Below are 24,097 nucleotides of genomic sequence, written 5' to 3' on the forward strand. Positions count from 1 at the left end.
CACGCTGGGTATAGTAGTTCACCAACTGCCAGCGGAGCTGTACAGTGGCAAAAAAAAAAAAAAAAAGGCCTTGTTGCCTTCAGGGTGGTGGCATTTTGGGAATTGTAGTTCTCGAGCCGCGTTGGATTTCGGGTGCTGTAGTGGGGGTAGGTTCAAAATGTCACGAAAGCGTTGCTTCGCACTTGCCCTCCCGAACTACACCAACGGCTTGGCCAGCGAGGGACAGCAGACTGAGGAGTAGGAGGAGGGTAAAGCAATCCTCGCCTCTTCAACTTCGCTCTGTGGGGGAAAAAAAATGGCGGCCCAGGACTCCCCGCTGCCGTTGTTACAAGTACCGCCCTCGCCCCCCAACGAAGAGAGACTTAGGGAAAGCAGGGAGGATAAAGAAGATAAGGAGGCCGCGGAAGAGCTGAGTGAGTATAAGGGGAAGGGACAGGAACCGCTTTGCAGGCTGAGGGTTTTTTTGCCATGTGGAGAAGGAGGGGGAAAACTGTTTTTGTTTTTTGTTTTCCCCGCCGGCCTTTCTTTTCCTTGCCTACGCCGCTTGAGAGAAAGCTTTTCAGACCCGTTTGAAGTCACCTTCATATGTTAGGCACGTCGGTCAGAGGTTTCCTGACTTCCAGGCGGTGCCTTTCTTTTCTTGGACCACCTGGGCATCAGCGGGAACTGATTTAGGACGGGGGGGCGTTGTCGTTGTTTGCAGGGATGCAACTGTTAGCGTCCTTTAAGGGGGGAGAGAGAGAGGCAGGCTGGCTGCGGGCCCTCAATTGTTCCTCCTAGAGGGGACTAGTTGCAAAAAATATATATTTTTCTTTCATTAAATGTGCTTTAGTGTGTTCAGGATGTCTTTTTCAGGCGGGAAGAGAGGAAATAGGTGGCTTCCCCATTTTTCTGTCAGAGAAGTTATTTATCTTCAGGTTGGAAGATAGCATTGTCAGGAGACAGATATCTCTTTATTCCCCAGTACAGTAAAGCAGTGGTTCTCAACTTTATCTTCACCACAGATCCCCTTTATATACCTTTTGTGCCCACAGACCCCTAAGACTTAATTCAAGATTTAAATCGTAATATTTCTTCAAGCCTTTGCGTCCCGCCCCATTTTTGTGGTCTGCCGGTTGAGGATAAATAGGTAAATTGCAACTAATTAGTAGAATTGTATGGTGTATTCCTTGATGTATGGTTCTCAGATAGTGGCAAATGCTATTTATCAGATCCAAGGGCTGATATCAGGCTTGATTAGCAGTGAAGGCTCCTAGGAAAAGCCCATCAAACATCAACTGCCTGCATTTATGTTCCTCAATTGCAGTCATCAAGTCTAGGAACATCGTGGTTCTAGTCTGATGCTTTCTTTCTGGACAGCTTTGGTGTTCATGATTTTATTGTTTAAACAGATATTGCTGCCAAACAAACAAATCCTGTATTAATAATTCCTTTGGGAAGCTTAGTACTTCATTGTTCAAGCAGTACCAGATTGAAATCTTCTTATTCACTGTCAGCTGTTTTTCAGTCACTTGCCAATTGACTCTGGAGAGATATGTAGCACATGGAAGCTAAATCTGGATCCATGGAAACAAAGCTTTGTTAAGCCTTACCTTTTCGTCCTCCTTTCATCATATTTCTAAAGTTGAACATTTGTCTGAATTGTTTGTTGAAATGTCTGCAAGCAAAAAAAACTAAGCTCAGAGAGAATCAAGGACTTCACATTTCATATACTGTAGTCCAGGGGTATCAAACTGGTGGCCTGTGGACCAGATGCTTCATGTGCAGGCCACGCCCACCCCACAAAGGCAAAAACATCATGATATGTCACGTGATGTGATTGAGTTTGACACTCGTGTTGTAGTCAAAAGGGGGAAATCACAAATATATTCTTTTCAAGCTAAATTCCAACTTGCTAAGGGTAATCAAAGCCCAAGGAAATGGAAAAATTCCTTATCCAAGCAAAAACATTTTTAAAGAATTGCTTTTTTTTCTGGATATATATGGTAATATGTTCATTACATTCTTTTATCCTTTGGATTTTCTTATTTCATTCATCTAGGTAAGTAGTATTTCTGTTAGCAAGTTATCATACTTTACTGCATTTGTGCACCTGTAGTTCATAAAAATCAATTGCAGCCTATATCTACACATCTAAATTTATGTTGTCCTGCTAAATGCCTAGACAAGTATATCTGATTATTTTAATTAAAGTAAATGGGGTTTTTTTGCAAGCAAAATTTGAATACATGTATGAATACAGGTAGTCCTCAACTTATGGCCCACAATTGAGCCCAACATTTCCATTTTTAAACAAGACAGTTAAGAGAATTTTGTCCCATTTAACAACCTTTCTTGCCATAGTTGTTAAATGAATCACTGCAGTTAATTTAGTAGCATGGTTGTAAAGTGAATCTGGCTTTCCCATTGACTTTGTTTGGCAGAAGGTCGCAAAAGGTGATCAGATCATATAACCCCATAAATATGAGCCAGTTGCTGAGAAATCAAATTTTAATTATGTGACCATAAGGATTCTGCAACTAGTGTGTGCAAAATGGTTGTGTCATTTTTTTCAGTGTGGTGGTTACTTTGGTCACTAAATGGATGGTTGTAAGTCAAGGACTATCTGTATAGCCCTATAACATAGCTTTAGAACATGTATTTATGTCCATTTTGTTTTATTACAGTATCTAAGATTTCCTGGCAAAAACCCTGAGGTTTTTAATCGGATTATTTTATGACTGCTTGAATGCCATTTGGGTAGTATGAGAAATATACACTGCTCAAAAAAATAAAAGGAACACAAAAATAAGACATCCTAGATCTGAATGAATGAAATATTCTTATTAAATACTTTCTTCATTACATAGTTGAATGTGCTGACAACAAAATCACACAAAAAATATCAATGGAAATCAAATTTAGCAACCCATGGAGTTCTGGATTTGGAGTTACACTCAAAATTAAAGTGGAAAAAACGCTACAGGTTGATCCAACTTGGATGTAATGTCCTTCAAACAAGTCAAAATGAGGCTCAGTAGTGTGTGTGGCCTCCACGTGCCTGTATGACCTCCCTACAACACCCGGGCATGCTTCTGATGAGGTGGCGGATGGTCTCCTGAGGGATCTCCTCCCACACCTAGACTAAAGCATCCCCCAACTCCTGGACAGTCTGTGGTACAATGTGGAGCGAGACATGATGTCCCAGATGTACTCAATTGGATTCAGGTCTGGGGAATGGGTAGGCCAGTCCATAGCATCAATGCCTTCGTCTTGCAGGAACTGCTGACACACTCCAGCCACATGAGGTCTAGCATTGACATGCATTAGGAGGAACCCAGGGCCAACCGTGGTCTCACAAGGGGTCTGAGGATCTCATCTCGGTATCTAATGGCAGTCTGGCTACCTCTGGTGAGCACATGGAGGGCTGTGCGGCCCCCTAAAGAAATGCCAACCCACACCATTACTGACCCACTGCCAAACCGGTCATGCTGGAGGATGTTGCAGGCAGCAGAACGTTCTCCATGGCGTCTCCAGACCCTGTCATGTCTATCACATGTGCTCAGTGTGAACCTGCTTTCATCTGTGAAGAGCACAGGGCGCCAGTGGCGAATTTGCCAATCTTGGTGTTCTCTGGAAAATGCCAAACGTCCTGCATGGTGTTGGGCTGTAAGCACAACCCCCACCTGTGGACGTTGGGCCCTCATATCACCTTCATGGAGTCTGTTTCTGAGCATTTGAGCAGCCACATGCACATTTGTGGCCTGCTGGAGGTCATTTTGCAGGGCTCTGGCAGTGCTCCTCCTATCCCTCCTTGCACAAAAGCGGAGGTAGCGGTCCTGATGCTGGGTTGTTTCTCTCCTATGGCCTCCTCCACGTCTCCTGACGTACTGGCCTGTCTCCTGGTAGCGCCTCCATGCTCTGGGCACTACGCTGACAGACACAGCACACGTTCTTGCCACAGCTCGCATTGATGTGCCATCCTGGATGCGCTGCACTACCTGAGCCACTTGTGTGGGTTGTAGATTCCATCTCATGCTACCACTAGAGTGAAAACACCGCCAGCATTCAGAAGTGACCAAACCATCAGCCAGAAAACATAGGAACTGAGAAGTGGTCTGTGGTCACCACCTGCAGAACCACTCCTTTATTGGGGATGTCTTGCTAACTGCCTATGCTTTCCACCTGTTGTCTATTCCATTTGCACAACAGCATGTGAAATTGATTGTCAATCAGTGTTGCTACCTAAGTGAACAGTTTGATTTCACAGAAGTGTGATTGACTTGGAGTTACATTGTGTTGTTTAAGTGTTCCCTTTATTTTTTTGAGCAGTGTAGTTAATTTTTGCCATCCGAAGATTTTAAGAAGCATACATTCCCTTTTTCCAGCACCAGCTTAGGATACTGAAAGGCATACAAAAGGCAAATTATTTCAGGGTCCTAATATCTGAGATCAGAATTTCCAGTTGTTACCCTGGGAATCTTAGATATTGTAATGACGAGGCAGTCGAGTTGTTTGATCATGAACAACTGAATCATGATGATCTTTATTGGAGTATAGTCTTGCATTTATATACATTTTTAGTTATCCCCCATCATTGGTTAACTTTGGTTACTGCTTAACTTTTGTTACTGCTTAACTTTTGTTACTGTTCACTGCAGTAATCCATTAATTATTTCTAGTTAAAGTCTAACATATGTTTACTTCCCCTGTCTAATCCTCCTTTATCCATAGATTAGTGATTGTTTGCCTGAGTTGTATTTGCTTGGAAACATTCTTTATCTGAGGTTTGCCATCCGAGATTGGCACATTCCTGCAATTACAACTCTACACTTAGGTATAATAATAAAGTAAATAGATCACATCTTTTATTTCATTCTCTTGAAGAAGCAGGGTGGCATGAACAACAACTGTAGGTGAATGAGGAAAACCCAAAAGAAGGCTGAACAAATATTCTTAAGCCTTCAACTAGATCAAGAAAGATAATCTGGTGGTCTTTGATACTGTTGAATTGGCTTGGGATATCGTGAATGCTGGCAATTGTAATTTAGGAATACCTTGAGGGCCACAGGTTTTTTAGCTCTGATACAAATGGAATTAAGGATTCAGGAAATATTCTATTTTAAAGTACGTTGTATGTCAATACTGTATATATAAAGAATGTCTAATATATAATCTTGCCCAGTCTTTCATTCAAGACATTGCCTTATAAAGTTAAACAAAACAATACCAGAATTCCTCACAAATCCTGCACTAGTCGGTCTTTTAGCCAGAACCGTAAGTGTCAATAAGTCATGAGCAGGATAAAAGTGAAATAGATTTCATTACTGCTTTAAGGTTTTTCAAGAGAAATAAAACATATATGTAAAAATGATTGCATATTCACATTTTAGCAGAATTGGTAAGCATACTTTTGCTGAACTGAAACTTGTTAATTGGCACAATGCATGAAAAGACTATGCTTCAAATCGATAAGAATATATGTAGCTCAGGGTTGAACTATGGAGAACTTGGTGCTCTCCGAGTTTGGTGGTTTGCTTGCTGACATTTTTTTTACCCAACTACATAATATCAGTGCAAGTAAGTGTGGGATCTGATTTTATAGATAGTCCTTTTCCTACAACTATTCAATGACCTTTCAAAATTACAACAGTGCTGAAAATATGGCTTATGAACTGTCCTCAAAGTTACTACCATCTCAGCACTCCTGTGGTCACATTAAAAAAATGGCCTTTTCCTCACAATTATAGAGGTGCTTCAACTCCCTCCACTCACTTAACATCTATGCCCTTTTTGGTGCACTACAATCCTAATCCTAACATTTTAGGTCATACTCACTTTGAATGCTTTTATCTACACTAGAATACATTATAGGTAGCCCTCAACTTATGACTACAATTGAACCCAAAATTTATGTTGTTAGGTGAGAAATTTGTTAAATGAGTTTTGCCTCATTTTACGACTTTTCTTGCCACATTTGTTAAGTGAATCACTGCATTTCTTAAATTAATAACACAGTTGTTAAGTGAATCTGGTTTCCCTATTGACTTTGCTTTTGAAGGTCACAAAAGGGGATCACATGACTCTGGGACACTGCAACCGTCATAAACATGAGTCAGTTGTCAAGCATCCAAATGTAAATCGTGACCATAGGGATGCTGCAGCGGTCATAGTGTGAAAAGTGGTCATGTCATTTTTATCAATGCTGTTGTAACTTTGAACAGTCACTAAATGAACTGTTGTAAGTCAAGGGCTACATCTCTCTGCCTTTTTTTTTTTTTAACAGACGGTATTTTATAGCACGTCCAGCCCTTTGACCATCCCTATCTGGCCTGCAGCAGGGAAGGGGAGGTAATGATGGCAGGGCAGCAGCCCTCCACAACAGTCCCAATTTCTGGGGAAAATTAATTGCTGAGTCCTATTCCCTTTGGTCTTCAATATTGCACAAGTATTGTTTTTAGTAAATCCGGCGCTAGACATACATTCCTTTTCAAATTGTTAGATACAAGCTCAATTATTGTTTGGAGGGGACCGTGGCTCTGTAAGACTATAAGACACTGGGCCTATGCACCACTGAGGTCAGCAGCTCGGCGGTTTGATTCCTACAGGCATTCAGGCATCCCGCGGGTAAAGATAACATTGCCCCCACCAAATCCTTTCATAGAGGCCATATGCTAAATAAATAAATTATTTGGAAAAAAAGCAACTAAATTCTGTGGGACTTGTTTGTGGTGACATACTGAAATCCCATTGATTTTAATGGGCCTAATTTATCTTTTATCTCACTTTTTTTGCATTGTAAATATACTAATTAAAATACTGTAGTAGATTTATACAGAAAATACTGTAGTTAATGTGTATTGTTTTGCCTTATATATATATTTTTAATTTCTGCAGATGGGATGGATGCCCCCCCAAAACCTGATAGCCCTGGGCAAGATACAGAAATCATTAATGAAGATACAAATGCAAAAATGAAAAAATCAGAGCAAAGTTCCATTGAAGATCTTAACAGTAATCTACTAGATGCATCATCTAAAACTCCACAAGGTTTGCTAGGATAATACAGAAAACTTTGGTTTATTTGGGATGATTTACAGGACATGAAATATTCTGCCCATCTATCTTTCTAAAATTAGTAAAGACATACAGTTAAAGAGTATAAGATGAGATACATCCTCTAATTTGTTATTTTGAACGATATAACATCTTCAGAGAAATATGTGAATTCTTGATATGTTCATATTTATTTCTCCCAATATTTATAAATCAAATCTCACTTATCACTGCTTATCACTTTTGAAATAGCGTTGTCAAAAAACCTTATAATGTTAGCCAGGCATGTATTACCTACACCTATTGGTTCCTAAACCCAGTTTAAGTTTATTAAAATATATATGCAATCCTCTAGAGCCACTGCCAACATTCAGCAGCATAGAATTCTTCTATGCATTATAAAATTACTCCAAATTTCTAGAAAGGAATCTATGCCACCACCCAGTCAGTGAAACTTGATATCTATTCCCAATACAGTTAGTAATGAGGAAGCCCATTGAATACACGGGTTTTGTCCCAATTAAATATACACTAAAGTAAATATTCAATATCAGGCATTCCAAATCATGCCCGAAGATACATAAAAGCAAAATACACTATTTACCGTGTTTCTAGCACTGCCACTGCTCCAGACGGCAGCGCTCCAAACGCAGAGGCAGCTCCAAACGCGGAAGCGGCAGCTCCAAATGCAGCGGTGGCATGGGCAGAAGGGAAAACAACAGCGGTGGGCGCCGAAGGTCTCAGGTCTGTGGCAAAGGTATTTGGCGGGAGCAGGGAACTCTCTGCGTTCTGCCATGATCACCCGTTAGGAGCGGCTGGTGGTGAGGCTGCCCATGGGGCGCTCTAGATGAGGATGCAAGGCGGGGAATTAAGTCACTCCTGAAAAGATGGCCTAGCCGTTTTTTCGGGGCTCAAAAAAATGTAAGACCCGGCGTTATTTTATGAGAAACACGGTATTCCGTGTCACTGACAACTGAGGCAGAAATATAGGAAATAGTTAATCTTTTTTTAGCTAGAAATCAGAGTTTAATGCTTTAATTCCATGCAGGAAATTCTTTGCTTTCAATGCAACCTATGGACATGTAAGAATTAACAAATGGCATGAAAAGTTTTTGATACTACAAATGGTCCTCATTTAACAACCACTCATTGAGTGACCATTCAAACTCGCAGACCAAACTGTTGGTCAAATAATCCTCCAATGTAGCTGATGAGATCCAAAGATATTCCAGTTACAAGCCTATGCACTATTTTAATGTTATAAATATTTGTCAATGTATGAGCTGTTGTGGAAATTTAGTAGGAAGTTTTTAATGATTTTTTAAAATCTTTTGGATTTGTTTGGAGAAAGAGTACAACAGTACCATTGCATAGCTATGATACCTAATACCGTAGGCAAGATGAGTGTGGGCCATTATAAAAACAGAGGATTGCTTGAGAGACGCAGTGCACAAAGACTCCAAACTTTTGTAAAGCTTTTGAAAGATTGAAGTTAAGTAGTATTTGCTTATATATAGTGCACATACGCACACATGCACAAGCACACATATATAGCATTTGAAAAGTAATTTGAATTGTTCATTTTAGAGAAACACTTTTCAATTCAGCGGACCCTTGATGATTTAGAAAAACTGGCTGATTTTCAGAAAGGCTGTCTAATTTCCTCTGATTCCAAGAATGAAGACCAACAACTGGCAGGTATTTAAAATATTTATAGAAGAAACAACAAATGATGGAAATGCAATGCTTGTGGCATTCAGTTCTTAGACAAGAACTTTGCTTGATAGCTATGGAAAACAGATAATCTGAGGAAACTATATTACTGATCTTAAAATAGGAACCAAAGAAGAAATCTTGTATCAGTGATGGTTATGAGTCTTGGCCATATGTGTAAAGAATTACCAAAAGTAGTAGTAAATAAAATATTTTGAAGAAAAAAACCCCAGAAGTATTCTTTTACTTATTTAGGGCTATATTTGCAGTTTTATCCTTGTTGTCAGGTCCAAGTAAGAAGATGCAGTAGAATTAATTTCACAGAGGCTTGGGAGCAAAGCCATCCCTAATGGATGGAAAGCATGGAAAGGAAAAAAGAAAAGCATATCTGTTCAGGAGGCAATGATGTACTACTTTTTCTAATAACCTTAGATTATTATCTTTATTGTATGAAAAAACCCCAAAGATTTCTACTTCTGTCTTGGATTGTAGATATTTTCACACTAGTTCAACTAAACCTTAAACCATGGCTTTTAAAACAAATATTTTTCTTTTTTTTTAATAATACAATTTATTAATTTTAAAGTTAAAAAACAATCAACAATACATATACAAATAAATGAAAGAAAAAAAGAAAGAAGAAAGAAGAAAAGAAAGAAAATAAAAGATTGAAAAGAAAGGAAAAATAAAGAAAAAGAAAGAAGGAAAATTAAAAACATTCATATTTATTTTACAGTTTGCAAGATCCTTTTTTTTTAATAGCCTTTGATTTATGTCATATATACACCTATTCTATACATATATCACTATCTCATTATTATCAGTTAAAACTTTTCTCTTATGCCTTATGATATATAATTTATCTATGATTAATCCAATTATACCAACAATTCCAACTATCATAATATTGTGAAGTATCTTTGTTTTTTAGTGCCAGAGTCAGTTTGTCCATTTCTGCGCATTTTGAAATTTTATCAATAATCACTTCATCTGGTGGAATTTGATGTTGTTTCCAGTATTGTGCAAAGGCTAATCTGGCCGCAGTTAGTATATGTATTGTTATATATTTAGCTTTTTTGGAAATTTAAAACAAATATTTTTCTTAGATATATCAGTTATTAATGATTTGATTGCAAGTTGTTGAGTTGAGATGCAAATACTACTTAATGTATATTGACAAAAAAACTTCAGTGCTGAAAGATTTGGTTATTACACATTTGTCTCTTATTTTGGTTTAATTTAAAATATCAGCTGACAAGAGGTCCTGCCCATTATGTCCTGAAGAGAGGTTCAAAGCTTGCAGTAGTCACAAGCTCCGTCGCCATCTTCAGAATCTTCATTGGAAAGTATCTGTTGAATTTGAAGGTAAACATAGCTAAAACACTATTATTAATGCTAATGCAGTTAGATGACAACTGTTAGTTTTTTTCCTGTAATTAATGTTGTAACTCAAACATGATTACAGGGGCATACTTTAATTTATTATAAATTAAAGGTTCAAGAGAAAGGTTTAGGACAATAAGGTTGGAGACCAAGAGATAATATAGATCAAGGCCCAGGGGCTGTACCTGGCCCACGGGGTGCTTAAATCTGGCCCGCGGTGCTGCCCTGAAAACAGCAAAGGACTGGCCCGCAGTGCCTCTGCCAGTGAAAACGGAGCTCAGGAGGGCCACATACAGCCACCCCGAGCACCATTTTCACTGGCAGAGGGTTGCAGGAAGCCAGCACAGCCAAAAATGGAGCTTGGCAAGGCCACATGGAACCCACCTGAGCTCTGTTTTGCTGGCACACGTTTGCGGGAGGCTGTCACAGCCGAAAACTGAGCTTGGGAGCCTGTTTTCACTGGCCAAAGGCACCCCTGATACGAGTGAAGTTGAGCTGGCCACACCCCGTGCCCCCAAGGGCAAACACAACCTGATGTGGCCCTCATGAAATTGAGTTTGACACCCCTGATATAGATGAATGGATGTCGAAGATGGATTTTGAGAAGAGTTGATGTTGCCTGATTTTAAAATATTTTTATTGTATTGTTTTGTGCGTATGTGTGTATTGTTGTTATTTGTGGACCAAAAGATGGCCATACAACTCTTTTAAATACATAAATATAATCTGCAAAAAAACCAAGAAAAATTACTTCTATATATGGAATGTAGTTCAATAATGGAAGAGATAAAATTCAACATAAGTTCAGGGCAAGTTTTTTTTTCCCCTAGGATATATATAGTACTGTGTTTCCCTGAAAATATGCCCTACCCCCAAAATAAGGCCTAGTGAAGGAGTGGGCGTGGCCAGCATAGGAGGCAGCTCTTCCCTTTCCCAATTATCTCATAGCTTCTTGGCCCCTTAATCGGGCCCGTGGATCAGCTTGAGCCATAAAGGGCCGGGAGCTGCCTCTCGTTCCTTCTCTCCTGGCGCAGCTGTTCCTTTCAAGCAATCAGATGTCACTTGAGAAAAGGATGCACATCCCAGAATTGCAATGCTGAAGGCTCAGGATAAAGCCTTTTTGGGATGTTTGTCTGTGCGGAGCTTGAGGAAAGGATGACAGGCAGGAAAATCCCCATCCCCGTTTTTCTGCTGTTCATCAAAAAGGCTCCATTCTGAGCCTTCAGCCTATCCCAGGATCTTGCAAGGCTTGTTGTAGTGTTGTGTGTGCGAGTGGCAGCACTGCTGTGAGGTTTGACATACCAACGCAGCCGCTTGTGGCAGGACGCCAGCTGCACCAGTGTGATAAAGCCACGGTGGCTCTGCCATTCATGAGTGCAACACCACAACAAGCTTTGCAGGGTCCTGCTCCAAGAGGCTGCACCAGTATGACAAAGCTCACAGCAGTGCTGCCGCTCCTGCAAGCTTGAGTTGCGAATAGTCTGGAAATTTGGGCAGCATTTATGTAGCCGGGATGCCTGAAGGATCCTTGGCTTCCAAGTCTGGCGAGGCTCAGTGTTTGGGCTCTGATGCACTCCCAGGTGGCAGCGGTGTGTCCATGGCATGTCCGGCTCACAGTCTGGCCTATTGATCTTGGCCGATGGCATCTCTGACCCAATCTTGGCCACCAACGCTCGGGGGGGGGGGTTGTCAAGCACAGCTGGCTTCACGCGGAGACAAGGCACTATGAGGAGCTCATTTCTCAGATTGGCTGGGCGGGGGTTGCCCACGCTGAAACCGGGCCTTGAGGCACCACCCTGAGCAGAAGCCCAGCTGGGGCCGGGGGCAGGTCAGTCCCCTTACCCGGTTGCCCTCCACAGTTTTCAAAAAAAATTAAATAGTTTGACAAGATAGAACTTCTGAATATGAATGAATTCAGTGTTGAAAACTGAGTAATCATTTAGAGGTGTCCAATGTCTTTTTTGAATTTCAGGTTACAGAATGTGCATCTGTGACTTGCCATGCCGGCCTGTGAAACCAAATGTTGTAGGAGACCAGGTAACAGCTATTCAGTTATGTGAATTATTGCTTTAATCGGTTCCATTTTAGTTATTTATGGATTACATTCTTCTCAATTTTGAACTTGAGTTCTCTAGTAAACCCAGGGGCAGGGGGATAAGCTTTCCTTTCAAACATATTTCTCACCTATATATATTCCATCCAATGTTCACTATAAAGAATGTCCACTTTATAATATAAACTTTGTACCTCAGTTTTATATCCCTTCATTAGGTAATGGTGACATGTAGGAAAAGAGGAAGTACATTATTAAGTTTCTCGTATCTTTTTTGTCTTTAAGTAGCAAATAATTAGATTGCATCCAGTAACAACTTGAGAATGAATGCAGTTTTTTCAACAGATAATGTATTCTTGCTTTACTCATTAGTAATTCATTGGATACTGAAATTTCCATTTAAACTACTTTGAAAAGCATCTTACCATATATATAGAATGCATTGCAGTATTCTAGCACTATCACTATTTTTTAAAAAAATATTTTTATTTTAAATACAAATAATACAAACATAATACATATATATGTATTATGGAAAAAAGGAAAAAATATAAGTAAAAAAAAGAAAAATACAAACATTACACAGCACCCCACACTCGGAGACCATTTTTTCTTATAATTCTTCTTCTATAATAATTAAAAGATTTACTATATATTCTAATTGTGCCCTTATCCCTTCCAAAACAACATATATTCTTAAGTAGGTTTATTCCCTTTGCCTTTCAGCAACACTGATTTTATAAAATCCTCACATATTTCATTAAAATAGTTTGCTTTAATCATCCCTTTTTAAAATTTGATTTCTGTAGTTAATTTATCATTTGTTGCCATACTCCAAATTTCATTGTAACACTCATTTCTTTGAATATCCTAGTTTCGTTCCCCACAATTTAGCCATCACTAATTTAACAGCCACTATCAAATTTACAATCAATTCCTTTTTTGTTTCATTTATATCCTGTTATTCCACCAGTAACAGTAATGCAATTCTCAGTGACATATCTAAATTTACATTCAAAAGTGCATTAATTTCTCTAAATACCTTGTCCCATATTTTTTGTGCACTATCACAATTCCACCAAGCAGTATCACTTTTCGTTAAAAAAAATGACGATCTAAACTGTACTGTTTTATGAGTTTAATAAATTAAAATTTTAGTGCTAATACCTCAATTTTAATTAAATTTTCTTTGTGAATTAAGGTTTAAAATATAATATATGTATGGCTCTTTTTTAAATATAAGACACAGGCACAGTATAACTTTAATAAAAGCATTTATTGAACTTTAAATTTGTATGTGGTTTGTGTTATAGATATCCATAAAAATGGGATCACATTATCACTGTATTATCTGTTCAGCAACGATCAGTCGAAGAAGTGACATGGTAGGACATATTAAACGACATGTAAATAAAGGAGAAACTGAATCAAGGTTTACTTCAAGTAAGTAGTTAATATATCTCTGTTTTTTTCTTCACAAAGGTCTCATTATTTTGAACATTGAGTGTCATAGACTGAATAAATGATAAATTTAGAATAGTGAAACTTTATGATTTTATATTTCTGTCTAGGAACTCAGAACATCTTAAAAGGACAAGGTTTCTGTAATTTCTAGGTACAATTTTTATGTATCTTTATTTGACCTTATTTATTTAAAGAGGGCAAGCTGAGTTGTTAACAATGTTACATAGTGAAGTGTTTTATTATTGTATCTTTGGATTTAGTTGTCTGGGGAAATAACTTACTCAAGTATGGTATTTGGTAGTTTGTTTCCTTCCTCTAGAAAAGCATATGTCCTTAAGTAGTCATTGTTCTTTTTTATTTGTACAATTTTAAAATGTTTATTATGAAATATATCTAAGACATAAGTAGTGAACTTGGGTTTCCCAAAAGTTTCTGAACTACAATGCCACCATTGCTGAAGCTGCTGAGAATTAATGTTGGGAAACAAATAAAATAGTGATATATATCTCTGTTGGTTTTCATGTGTTCTTAACTACAGTGTTAACTATGTGTTCCTATCATTTCTAGCTGACATAGTTAATGTAAAACAGTTGTAGGAGATGCCATTAGAAAAATTCCCTGACCAAGAGGTTTCCTCTCTTCTGCTCTAGGTTTTCTATAAAAACTGTCATATATTTACCACATGATTAGATCCTTTCTCCCCCAAAAAGGATCTCTTTTAAGGATTGTGATCAAATCCAAGCACAGCTTAAATTCTCCTTAATATGATGGCATAGTGGTGGCATTTCACCATAAAATAGTTTTAAGTGTTATCAGAATCCTGTTTTACTTCTTTGAATGCCCCACATATTTCAGTTTGAATATAATTAGCAAGGTAGTTTTAAACTTTATACACCATACAGATATCATCAGTAGGGCCCTTTCATTCACTCATGTCTTTATTAACCAAGGTTAAAGGAGTCAGGAACAATAATCTTAGCCAGATAGTTGTTTCCAGAACCATCTCTCTATTCATGTGCACATTTTGGAACTCACTTTCTAGCTTTTATACAGTCCCAATGTGAAAACTCTGGTCAGTATCATTTAGCAAGTTGGGAGAATAGGATAGATTATGGTCTGTGATTTGTGGAACTTTGAATGATCACCTGAAATGGGCTGCAACACTGAAAATAATCTGAAAATAATCCTTAGCTCTTGCTCCTAAATATGAAGTACTGAAGGAAGCGGACACAGATGTACAAGTCCTTCCTAACTATTCAACACCTCAGAAAACCGATTCCTATTTTAACCCCAAAATGAAACTTAACAGGTAAGAAATGATAAAATTGTTTGGGGAAGAATTATAAATAAATATTGTGAATTTTCTTATTAACAGAAGCCAGTAATTGTATTCATTTTTCAGAGGTGGTATTCAGCAGGTTCTGACCAGTTCTGGAGAACTGGTAGCAGAAATTTTGAGTAGTTTGGAGAACCGGCAAATACTACCTCTGACTGGAGATTTTACAGTATCCTTCCCCTGCCACACCCACCAAGCTATGCCCACAGAACCGGTAGTAAAAAAATGTGAATCCCACCACTGACATTTTTGCTGTATTGTGGGTTATAAAGGGTTAAAGAGAACCTAATAAATTATTAGAAACTCAGTCAGTCAACCAAGAATTCAAGTGAGGTTTGAACTTAAATAATAACATCATTAAACCAGGACTACAATTAATCCTCGACTAATAATTGGGACCAGAATTTCCTCTGCTAAGCAAGGGAGTTGTTAACTGAGTTGCACCCAATTTTACAACCTTTTTTGCCCTGGTTATTAAGCGAATCACATGAATCGGGCTTCCCCCATTGACTTTGCTTCTCAGAAGCCAACTGGGAAAGTTTGGTAAATGGCAATCCCATAATCCCAGGATCCTGCAACCATCACAAATAGATACTGGTTGCCAAGCACCTGAATTTTGATCATATTAATTGCATTATGTCTTAGCATTGTGCATGAAGTGGACTATTCTTTGCCTAATACAATTGAAATCCTGCCAAAAATCTCAGTACTTTAGATTGGACAAACAATAAGAATAATTACAACTGCATTATGTTATTTATAGTTTATTTTTTCACACATTGTCCTTTAAACAAGATATAATAATAATAAATGCATGGTATACTTTGTTCAGTATACTTTTTCTCTTTTTCTTTTAGACAACTTATAGTCTGTGCTTTAACTGTTCTAACTGAGGAACGAAAACCATTGGAATGTCTGGATGCGTTTGGAGCCACTGGTAGTCTGCTGTTATGCATTTTGATTTATAATTTCTAAAGAGAATTTGTATATCTAGTTGCAATCTGGGGGAATAAGCCTTATTAATAGAATTTATTTTTTTGAATAAAGATGCTTAGGAATGCACCTTTTTTAAAAATTTGCCCTGCCATTAAATTTTATGAGTGCATATATATTTGTAACAGAATTGGAGGAAAAGTTTTACTGATTTCATGGTTTTTATTAAATGAACTGCTATTTAATGACTGCCCTATGTAGCGGCAATTCAGTAATGAGAATGATGAAAAGTAACTTTTCTACCAATCCATGCACTTATGACCTCAGGTCTGTACAGCAAAGGAAAACTGTAGTAAGATCAGAAGCACTTACTGACCATTTTGCTTAATCAAGTTTTGATTCTAATTAGTCATTAAACAAGGACTATCTGTATATGTACATTTCCTAAATAATTCAAACCTAATATTGTATTCGGCATAGTGAGGTCACAAGTCTGTAGGCATGCCTTTTGCTGAATTCATTATGTATGTATCATCTGCCTTCCAGGTATAATGGGATTACAGTGGGCAAAGCATCTTGGAAATTCAGTAAAAGTCACAATTAATGATTATAATGAAAATTCAGTGACCATGATACGAGAAAATTGCCATTTAAATAAGATGAAAGTTGTGATGAATTTTGAGGAAGATGACTGTGATGAAGTAATGGAAGAAGGGGAAGAAAACTTGCCTACCATTGAAGTGACAAAAATGGATGCCAATGTCATCATGCATTTGAGAGCATTTGATTTCATGTAAGTGTCTTGTCTTACTTCAATCACACTTTCCCCAGTTGTGCTTTCCAATATCTAGATGGAGAATAATCTAGATTTAGAACACAAACAGGAGATTGATATGCAGCTTCAAGGTTTACCTCTTTACGGTAACTAAAATATCTAGTTCATGGGATATTCTGTTACGGTTTAGTATTCTGTGAACTAGGCCACAAACTGATTGATTAAAGGACATCAGTGCTTGCTGAAGGAATGTTAATTATGTTCTGGAATCTTTGATTTGTAAAAATTAGGATTGCTTAAAAATATCTCTTAAGAATCATTGTTGCACTTTGGTTTCATGCGGCTTTCTTCTGCCTACAATGTCTGTTAAATCCCAAGTTTTCGAAAACTGCTTGCATCTTCATCTGGGTTCAGATCAGAGGTGGTATTCAGCAGGTTCTGAACAGTTCTGGAGAACCAGTAGCGGAAATTTTGAGTAGTTCAGAAAACCGGCATATACCAATCTCTGACTGGAGATTTTACAGTATCCTTCCCCTGCCACGCCCACCAAGCCATGCCCATAGAACCGGTAGTAAAAAAAAATTGAATAGATAGTTCAGATAGTTAATTGGGCTCACTGCATACTTTTCTATCTATATAGCTGTGACAATTGGCTTATATTGTAAACATCTGGGAATAATTGTTATAAAATGTCAATATATTCAACATTTTATTTTACTTTACATAAAATATGCACCAGATTTTTTTAAAAAATGTTACGATATAATACATAAAATGACAACCTTAGGCAGACAGTACTTTTTGGAAAGGAATTCCTGTTGAAGTATATGGCATTTTAGTAGGCAAGATAAAGGTTGTGCATACATTTTCTTATCTGTATAATTTTTACTGTCCTATGTTCTGTCTTCTACATTATCATACAGCCACCTGGACCCATTTGGATCATCAGTAAATTACTTAGATGCAGCTTTCAGAAATATAAGAAATCTTGGGATCGTTTCAGTGACATCAACAGATACAAGTTCTCTCTATTCAAAGGCGCAACATGTGGCCCAACGTCATTATGGTTGTAACATTATCAGGACAGAATACTATAAGGAGCTGGCTGCAAGAATGGTACTTGCTGCTGTGGCAAGGTGCAGTTGCATTTCCCAAATAGTTCTTTCAATGTTCTAAGAGTAGGAGGCTGCAGTTTTTACCTTGTTGCTTACTCTTATACAAGGGACTAAGCAAAATTGATTTTTACATCCTGTTTCTCAGTAACCTTCAGCAATTAGATCAAGAGTTATGAATGTGTAAACAGAAAACTTCAGAGCCTGCGTACAAAAAGTTTGATCCACGAAGCTGAATGTTGTATTTTTGAGCCTCTGCATCCTTTTTACAAATGTGAACAAAAATAGACAGAAAGTGAATTTCTAGTAAATATTATAGGGCTGATGGTTTGATGAGGTCTCCCTGAGATTCAATCAGACTCCAGTCTACTGATGGCAGCCCTGAATAACTGACTCTTTGCCCAGCCCTTTGCCAAGTGTGCTTGAAGTTTTCTTCTTTTTCTTTGATTTTATCTGGGCTAACTATCTTCACCATCTTTGTTCTTTTTTGTTTTCTTGCTTTACATCATTTTTTAAACATAATACCTGCTCTCCCTCCCCAAAGTAACTAGGAGTTGGGCAGTATATAAATACATTACTGAAGGAATCAGTGGATTGAGTTTCTTACATTGTCTTGGATGCATTCAGAAATCTGAAAAATTGTCCATTGAAGACAAGCTTCTACATGAAGCTAGGAGTAGAACATTTGGGAAGACTTAGCCTTTGCTGGATTCTATTCTTAATAATCTCTCTTTCTACAGAGCTGCTGCTAGATGCAACAAAGGCATTGAAGTTTTGTTTGCTGTGGCTCTTGAACATTTTGTGCTAGTACAAGTGAGAGTGTTGAGAGGTCCTTCTTCTGCAGATGATACTGTCAAAAAAATCCGATACCTAATTCACTGTCAATGGTGTGAAGAGAGGATATTCAAAAGAGAGGGTAACATGATAGAAGGTAATCCTATTTTGTAATTTCAGCTAGTCCTCAGGGTACTTCAGTTAATGAAACTGAATTCACCATAAAATCACCACAGCACCTGTACTTTGTGTCGCTTGTTTGTTCAACAGTAATCTATTCTCAAATTAACTTCTGTGCGGTATTTTGATATAGTGCCTACTTAGAATCTAGATTATAGTCATGTATAAATTTTATTTGTACCCTTCCTCTTTTTGCAACAGAAAACTCTTTAACAATGAGAAAAAGCAACAGCATAAAGAAGAATAAAATTAATGAGCTAATAATTGAAAACAATGTTGGAATTGTTTTCATAAGAAATGAGAACCATTTATTAAACACAAGAAGGCTGTAATCATGTACACAATTACTGGGGCTTAACTTCAGTTGATATTTGTAAAACGTACTAATTGGACATGTAGAGTTGAATGATTCCCCAGGACTTGAATTTGCTTGTTCTATGGAGTGCTTCTTAAGGAAAAGCATCTGCCTTAAATTTACTGAAATAAACTAGTATCTCATAATGCCATGAGGCAGGCTAAATCAAAGTTACAATGATTGGATCAAAATCAAAACCTAAGCTTTTGACTCAAACTTCAATCTCATTGTTCAAGTGTTAATGCTATTATTACACTTGAGCTTCAGCTCTCTATCAAGTGTAGGAAGTATAATCAGAGGCAGAAAGCTGGAATATAAGCTCATGTTTTATGCATGCCTACAGGGATTAATTCACCCATTTCTGAAATTATAGTGTTTAGTTAAAGAGCCAGAACAAATTACTTTTGTAATTATAATGGCTTTTAATTCATTAGCATTTCAATTTCCATAACACTCATAAATTATATATCACTCAGATATTGGTCTAGAAAAATTATGTTTTACTGTTTCTTTTTCATAGACAACCCATACTGGCAACTTCCATGCAACTGCCATAACCAAATGACTGGGAAGACAGCAGTTGAACTGGGACCTTTGTGGTAAGTATTCTTTTTGAGTCCCTTTTCACTTCATAATAAGAATGAAAATTAGATTGAAAAGGATGTGTCAATAAAATCAATAAAATACTCTTTTCCATACCTAGCATCTAAAGTGCAGTCCCTTTTTTACTTACTTGGAAGTCTCTCTTAATTAGATGCAAGGTCTTTTAACCAAGGCTATGCAAAAAAAAACTGAAATAATCTCACATATACCTTCTCTTTGTTGGATATTGTATTTTTCATTGTGCAATTAAATATTTATAGTGTCCAGTTGCAAAAATAGTCCTTTAGGGGACTATTTTTTCATTGGCTTTAACTGAAGACTGCAGTGCATTCTAAATATCTGTAATGTGTCCAATTTCAGTTACAAGTGATCCTTGACGTACAACAGTTCATTTAGTGACTGTTCAGTTGCAACCCTGGAAAAAGTGACTTATGACCATTTTTCACACTTACAATTGTTGCAGCATCTCTGTGGTCACATGATTTACATTTGGATGCTCAACAACTGGTTCATGTTTATGATGGTGGCAGCATCCCGGGTTCATGTGATTACCTTTTGTGATCTTCTGACAAGCAAAGTCAATGGGGAAGCCAGATTCAGTTAACCGTGTTACTAATTTCACAGATGCAGTGGTTCAGTTAACAAATGTGGCAAGAAGGGTGGTAAAATGGTATGAAACCCATTTAACAAATTTCTTACTTAACAGCATAAATTCTGGGGTCAATTGTGGTCGTAAATCAAGGACTACTTGTATGCATCTGAATGTGTCTTGGTTTCTTTTGTGTTGTTAATCCAGATTTTCACCCATGTGCCTCTTTTTCTCCTCCATGGTTTTCTCATAGCCCAAAAAGGCATTAACACTGAGGTTTCATGAATCTCAAGGAATATTTCTGCTTGGCTGTCTGTTATTATAATATTCTAATTTACTGCTATATCCGAATCAATCTGAAATCAGGCAGATTTATTTTTACCTGAAATGTAACCCATTGCACTCCAGAAGAGATTTGTGCTTTGAAAAAGTTCTGTGTGGTTATTAGAAATGAGAGAAAATAAATAAAAACATTTGCTTGATCATTAAGGTAAATTTCTGGTTACAAAGTTTGGATTTTTGAAAAAAAAAGGGGGGGCATATATTTCCTACATAATTTTGAATATGCATAATTAGAATATAGTTTTCTTAATAGGTTCCATCCTTTTTTAAGATTTACTAGGAGAAATAGGCTGAGTACACTTTTTTTAATTCAATTATTTTTGGGGGGAGGGGGGACGACAACAAAATTTTGTTTGGGAAATATCCAAATATGGTTGTTTGCAAGAGAAATCTAAATATATTTCAGATTCTTTAAATCCCTTTAAAATCTAGGAAATAAACACTTAGCAATATCACCCCATGACATGTTTTTTCTAAAATAAATACTTGCCATTTTAAAATAAATTTCTCCATTACATTCTATAGTGTTGTTGTATTGTAGGTCAGGATCCCTCTTCAATACAGGATTTCTTAGAAGAATGCTGTTTGAAGCAGTTCAGTATGGCCTAGAAGACATCCAGGCACTTCTGAAAACGCTGATCTGTGAGGCAGAATGCACAACACTGAAACAGTTTTCAATTCATGCTCCTAGCAGTCAGAGTAAACAAGGTGAGAAGGCATGATGTTAAAAAAATGTTTAGTAATTTTTAAAAAGTCCAATTTAATACATAAACCCAACAAGGGGCTGTAAATCAAGCTTTGTGTTCTGCTTGTTGTTGACTTCTGTGAAGAAGAAAAATAAATTTGTGATGTTAATTTTTGCAAAAAGGTAAAACGCCTGTAAAGTGGTAGATTATTGAGTAGGAATAGAAATAAAAAATTTTAAAAACTTATTTGGCCAAGTGTGATTAGACACACAAGAAATTTGATTCTCATGCATAAGCTTTCAATGTACATGCAAAATAATAATTATATTAATTATACCAATAATAGAAGGTAGTAGAAAAGATGAGAAGTAATACAGCCATACTGCATGGATAAATATACAGAAGACAGTACTTCAGCAGAGTGATGGCACAACGGAAAAAACGGTCTCCATTATCTGATTGTTTTGGCATGCAATGCCCTGTAGCAGTGTCTCGAGGGGAGGAATTGAAACAGCTTATGTCCAAGATGTGAGGGGTCTGTAGATATTTCTTCAGCCCTCCTTCTTATTGAGTAGTAAGATGTGTAGGCTAGGGATTTGATTTCTTAAAAGTGCTTTGAACTGCATGAGAACTAGCACTTCCATGCACCTCTTTAAAATAGCAGCAACTTCTAATGATAGTTAACAGTACTAGGTTTTGGCATATAGCAGAGGATAACTTGCCCGTCAGAAGTCTTACTTTTTATTATATAGTTCCAGAATTAAAAAATGGATTTCCCTCATTGTTTCTTTAATATTACAGAGATTCTGTGTACTTTCAACTGCAGTTTCCTTTACAAAGAGCAATTTTAAATGGCTATGGTGGCCTTATCAGAACAGTGATACATAGCATTAGCAAAGTCTAATTTAGTACATACTGTATCCAAATGAAAATGCAATAAATTATGTGAAAATACACTCAACATCAGCCCCCAAATACTCAGTATGAGCTATTTAAATTAGTGCATACTGTTCTAAGCCAGTCCTTTTACTTCTTGTTGTTAGTCATGAAGTCGTGTCCGACCCATTGCGACCCCATGGACAATGTTTTTTCTAACTCAGCCTTTTCATCTTATCAAATATATTCTTCTTCTTTATGACCAAATCATTGTTTTCCTTACATTTTAGAAGAATGTGGTGTATTTATTAAGACATCAGATGCTGCAGCTGATTACTACATCGTGCATGGTAGGTAGTTATCAATCTAAAATAATACCCGGAAACAGGAATACTTATATAGGATATTCTAATTTAGAAAGTCAGTGAAACAAGAAAAGCTTTCACTGAACAATAACACTAAACATTTTGGATAGCATCCTTAATTTTGTTTGCACAAGACATCCATGAAACCACCTCTGTATGAAGCAAACATAGTGACTTTTCAGCTCATTAGATCAATCCAGGCAGTTCATGCAATGTTGCTGCATACCTCTCCAGCCCATCCAACCCTCTCCTCCATTTTCCTAGGTCTTTGTCTTTTCCGTGCTACTCCCATCCAGAACAGTTCTGTCAGAAAATCTATGTCTGGACCAACATATGCTTCAGCATGCACATGGACCAGTAATTACTGGCTGAAGCACGCACTTAATGCTTTGCACATTCCATATTTCATACACCATTTCTCTTGCTAAGCAAATATTGATCAAGATATTAAAAAGTTCTGATGCCTGACCTCTGTTGCAGAGAAAAGGAAAAGTGTTGACGTCAACCAAAATGGAGCAAAGCGCCAGAAGTTAGAAAGTAATGCTGAGCATCCTGCTTTTTATTATAATGTCCACAGGCACAGCATTAAAGGAATGAACATGCCAAAGTAAGTGCAATTTTAAAACATCTCAGTGGTGTAAATGTTAATGAATACGGAAACTCGGGTCCTAGACTCTCTCATTGGGTATCTTGGAGCCAGTCATATTCTCTGCTACCTGTCAGGGTTGGAATTGTGGGAAAAATAGGAAGAACAAGCGTTAAAGGCCTTATGCCTATACTTTTTTCCCCAGGTTAAATAAATTCTTGCAGTCTCTGTTTGAAGCTGGATATCGTGTAAGCCGAACTCATTTTGACCCCATGGGTGTCCGCACCAGTGCCCCCTTGCTGCAGTTTAAATCCATCCTTGTAAAGTACAGCCTTCCAACATATACAGGAGGACAAGCAGATGGCTCTTTGCAGGCAATTGAGGATGTCCAAGCAGGAACCGAAGGTGACTTCGCAGAAGAGAGCATTTGAAAGGGTTCTTCTGGGACCTGCTATCTTTTATTGAAGATTTATGTTGAGAGCACCTACTGAGCCCTATATCTCAATTTTTGTGACTGTTTGACTATTTTAACATTTCCATTTTTTTCAAGAAAAAGTGATGAGGAATCACAAATGTACAGTTAATTTCCCAGCTCAGCAGGAAACTTTCATGTAATGCTTGTGTTTAAGCTTGATAAACATTGTTTTTTCTGACTTGCAATTCTTTGTTCGGGTGTATATTTTTAAGATGTGGAATTGAAAGACGTTAAAAATGTGTGTAAGCACAGCTAGTACCTACCAATAAAGTGTTTTCATTTGTTTTCAGTGTCAAGTCATTAGTGGCTTTCAAATATGATTTGGAGGGATAAGAGGGAGGTTGGCGAGCCTGACCTAGGGATTATATTAAGAATCTAGGTCCTGCTACCAATTACTTTCTGTAGTTAAAAATATCGGAATTCTGAATTTTAATATTTTTATTGCTTGTAAAATACCCATTA

General features: G+C 37.4%; 1 protein-coding gene across 2 annotated transcripts; it reads left to right on the forward strand.

The window, feature by feature from the left end:
• Positions 1-10: 10 nt before the first annotated feature.
• Positions 11-23,920, forward strand: TRMT1L (tRNA methyltransferase 1L). 2 transcript variants are annotated; one of them, XM_026703255.2, is made up of 16 exons: positions 11-413; positions 6,877-7,029; positions 8,623-8,733; positions 10,000-10,113; positions 12,104-12,168; positions 13,498-13,627; positions 14,840-14,957; positions 15,842-15,921; positions 16,464-16,710; positions 17,616-17,828; positions 18,545-18,735; positions 19,634-19,712; positions 21,189-21,355; positions 22,500-22,559; positions 23,055-23,181; positions 23,366-23,920. In XM_026703255.2, exons 1-16 carry the CDS (start codon positions 296-298, stop codon positions 23,589-23,591), a joined length of 2,199 nt encoding a protein of 732 aa, XP_026559040.1. In that variant the 5' UTR covers positions 11-295; the 3' UTR covers positions 23,592-23,920. The 2 variants fall into 2 exon arrangements, with proteins under 2 accessions (XP_026559040.1, XP_087786555.1); XM_087930429.1 differs by lacking the exon at positions 6,877-7,029 and having other exon boundaries at positions 157-413.
• Positions 23,921-24,097: the final 177 nt, after the last annotated feature.

The sequence above is a fragment of the Pseudonaja textilis genome, chromosome 3 (genome assembly GCF_049901715.1).
Source record: "Pseudonaja textilis isolate UNSWEBS1 chromosome 3, rPseTex1.2, whole genome shotgun sequence".
In the NCBI taxonomy this organism is placed as follows: Eukaryota; Metazoa; Chordata; class Lepidosauria; order Squamata; family Elapidae; genus Pseudonaja; species Pseudonaja textilis.

Bases quoted from the DNA above. Each gene is read 5' to 3' on its own strand.
- TRMT1L (XM_026703255.2), top strand. From the start codon at position 296: ATGGCGGCCCAGGACTCCCCGCTGCCGTTGTTACAAGTACCGCCCTCG. The intron at 12,169-13,497 runs GTAACAGCTATT...TTTGTGTTATAG, and splicing joins CAAATGTTGTAGGAGACCAG to ATATCCATAAAAATGGGATC. The intron at 22,560-23,054 runs GTAGGTAGTTAT...CCTCTGTTGCAG, and splicing joins TGATTACTACATCGTGCATG to AGAAAAGGAAAAGTGTTGAC.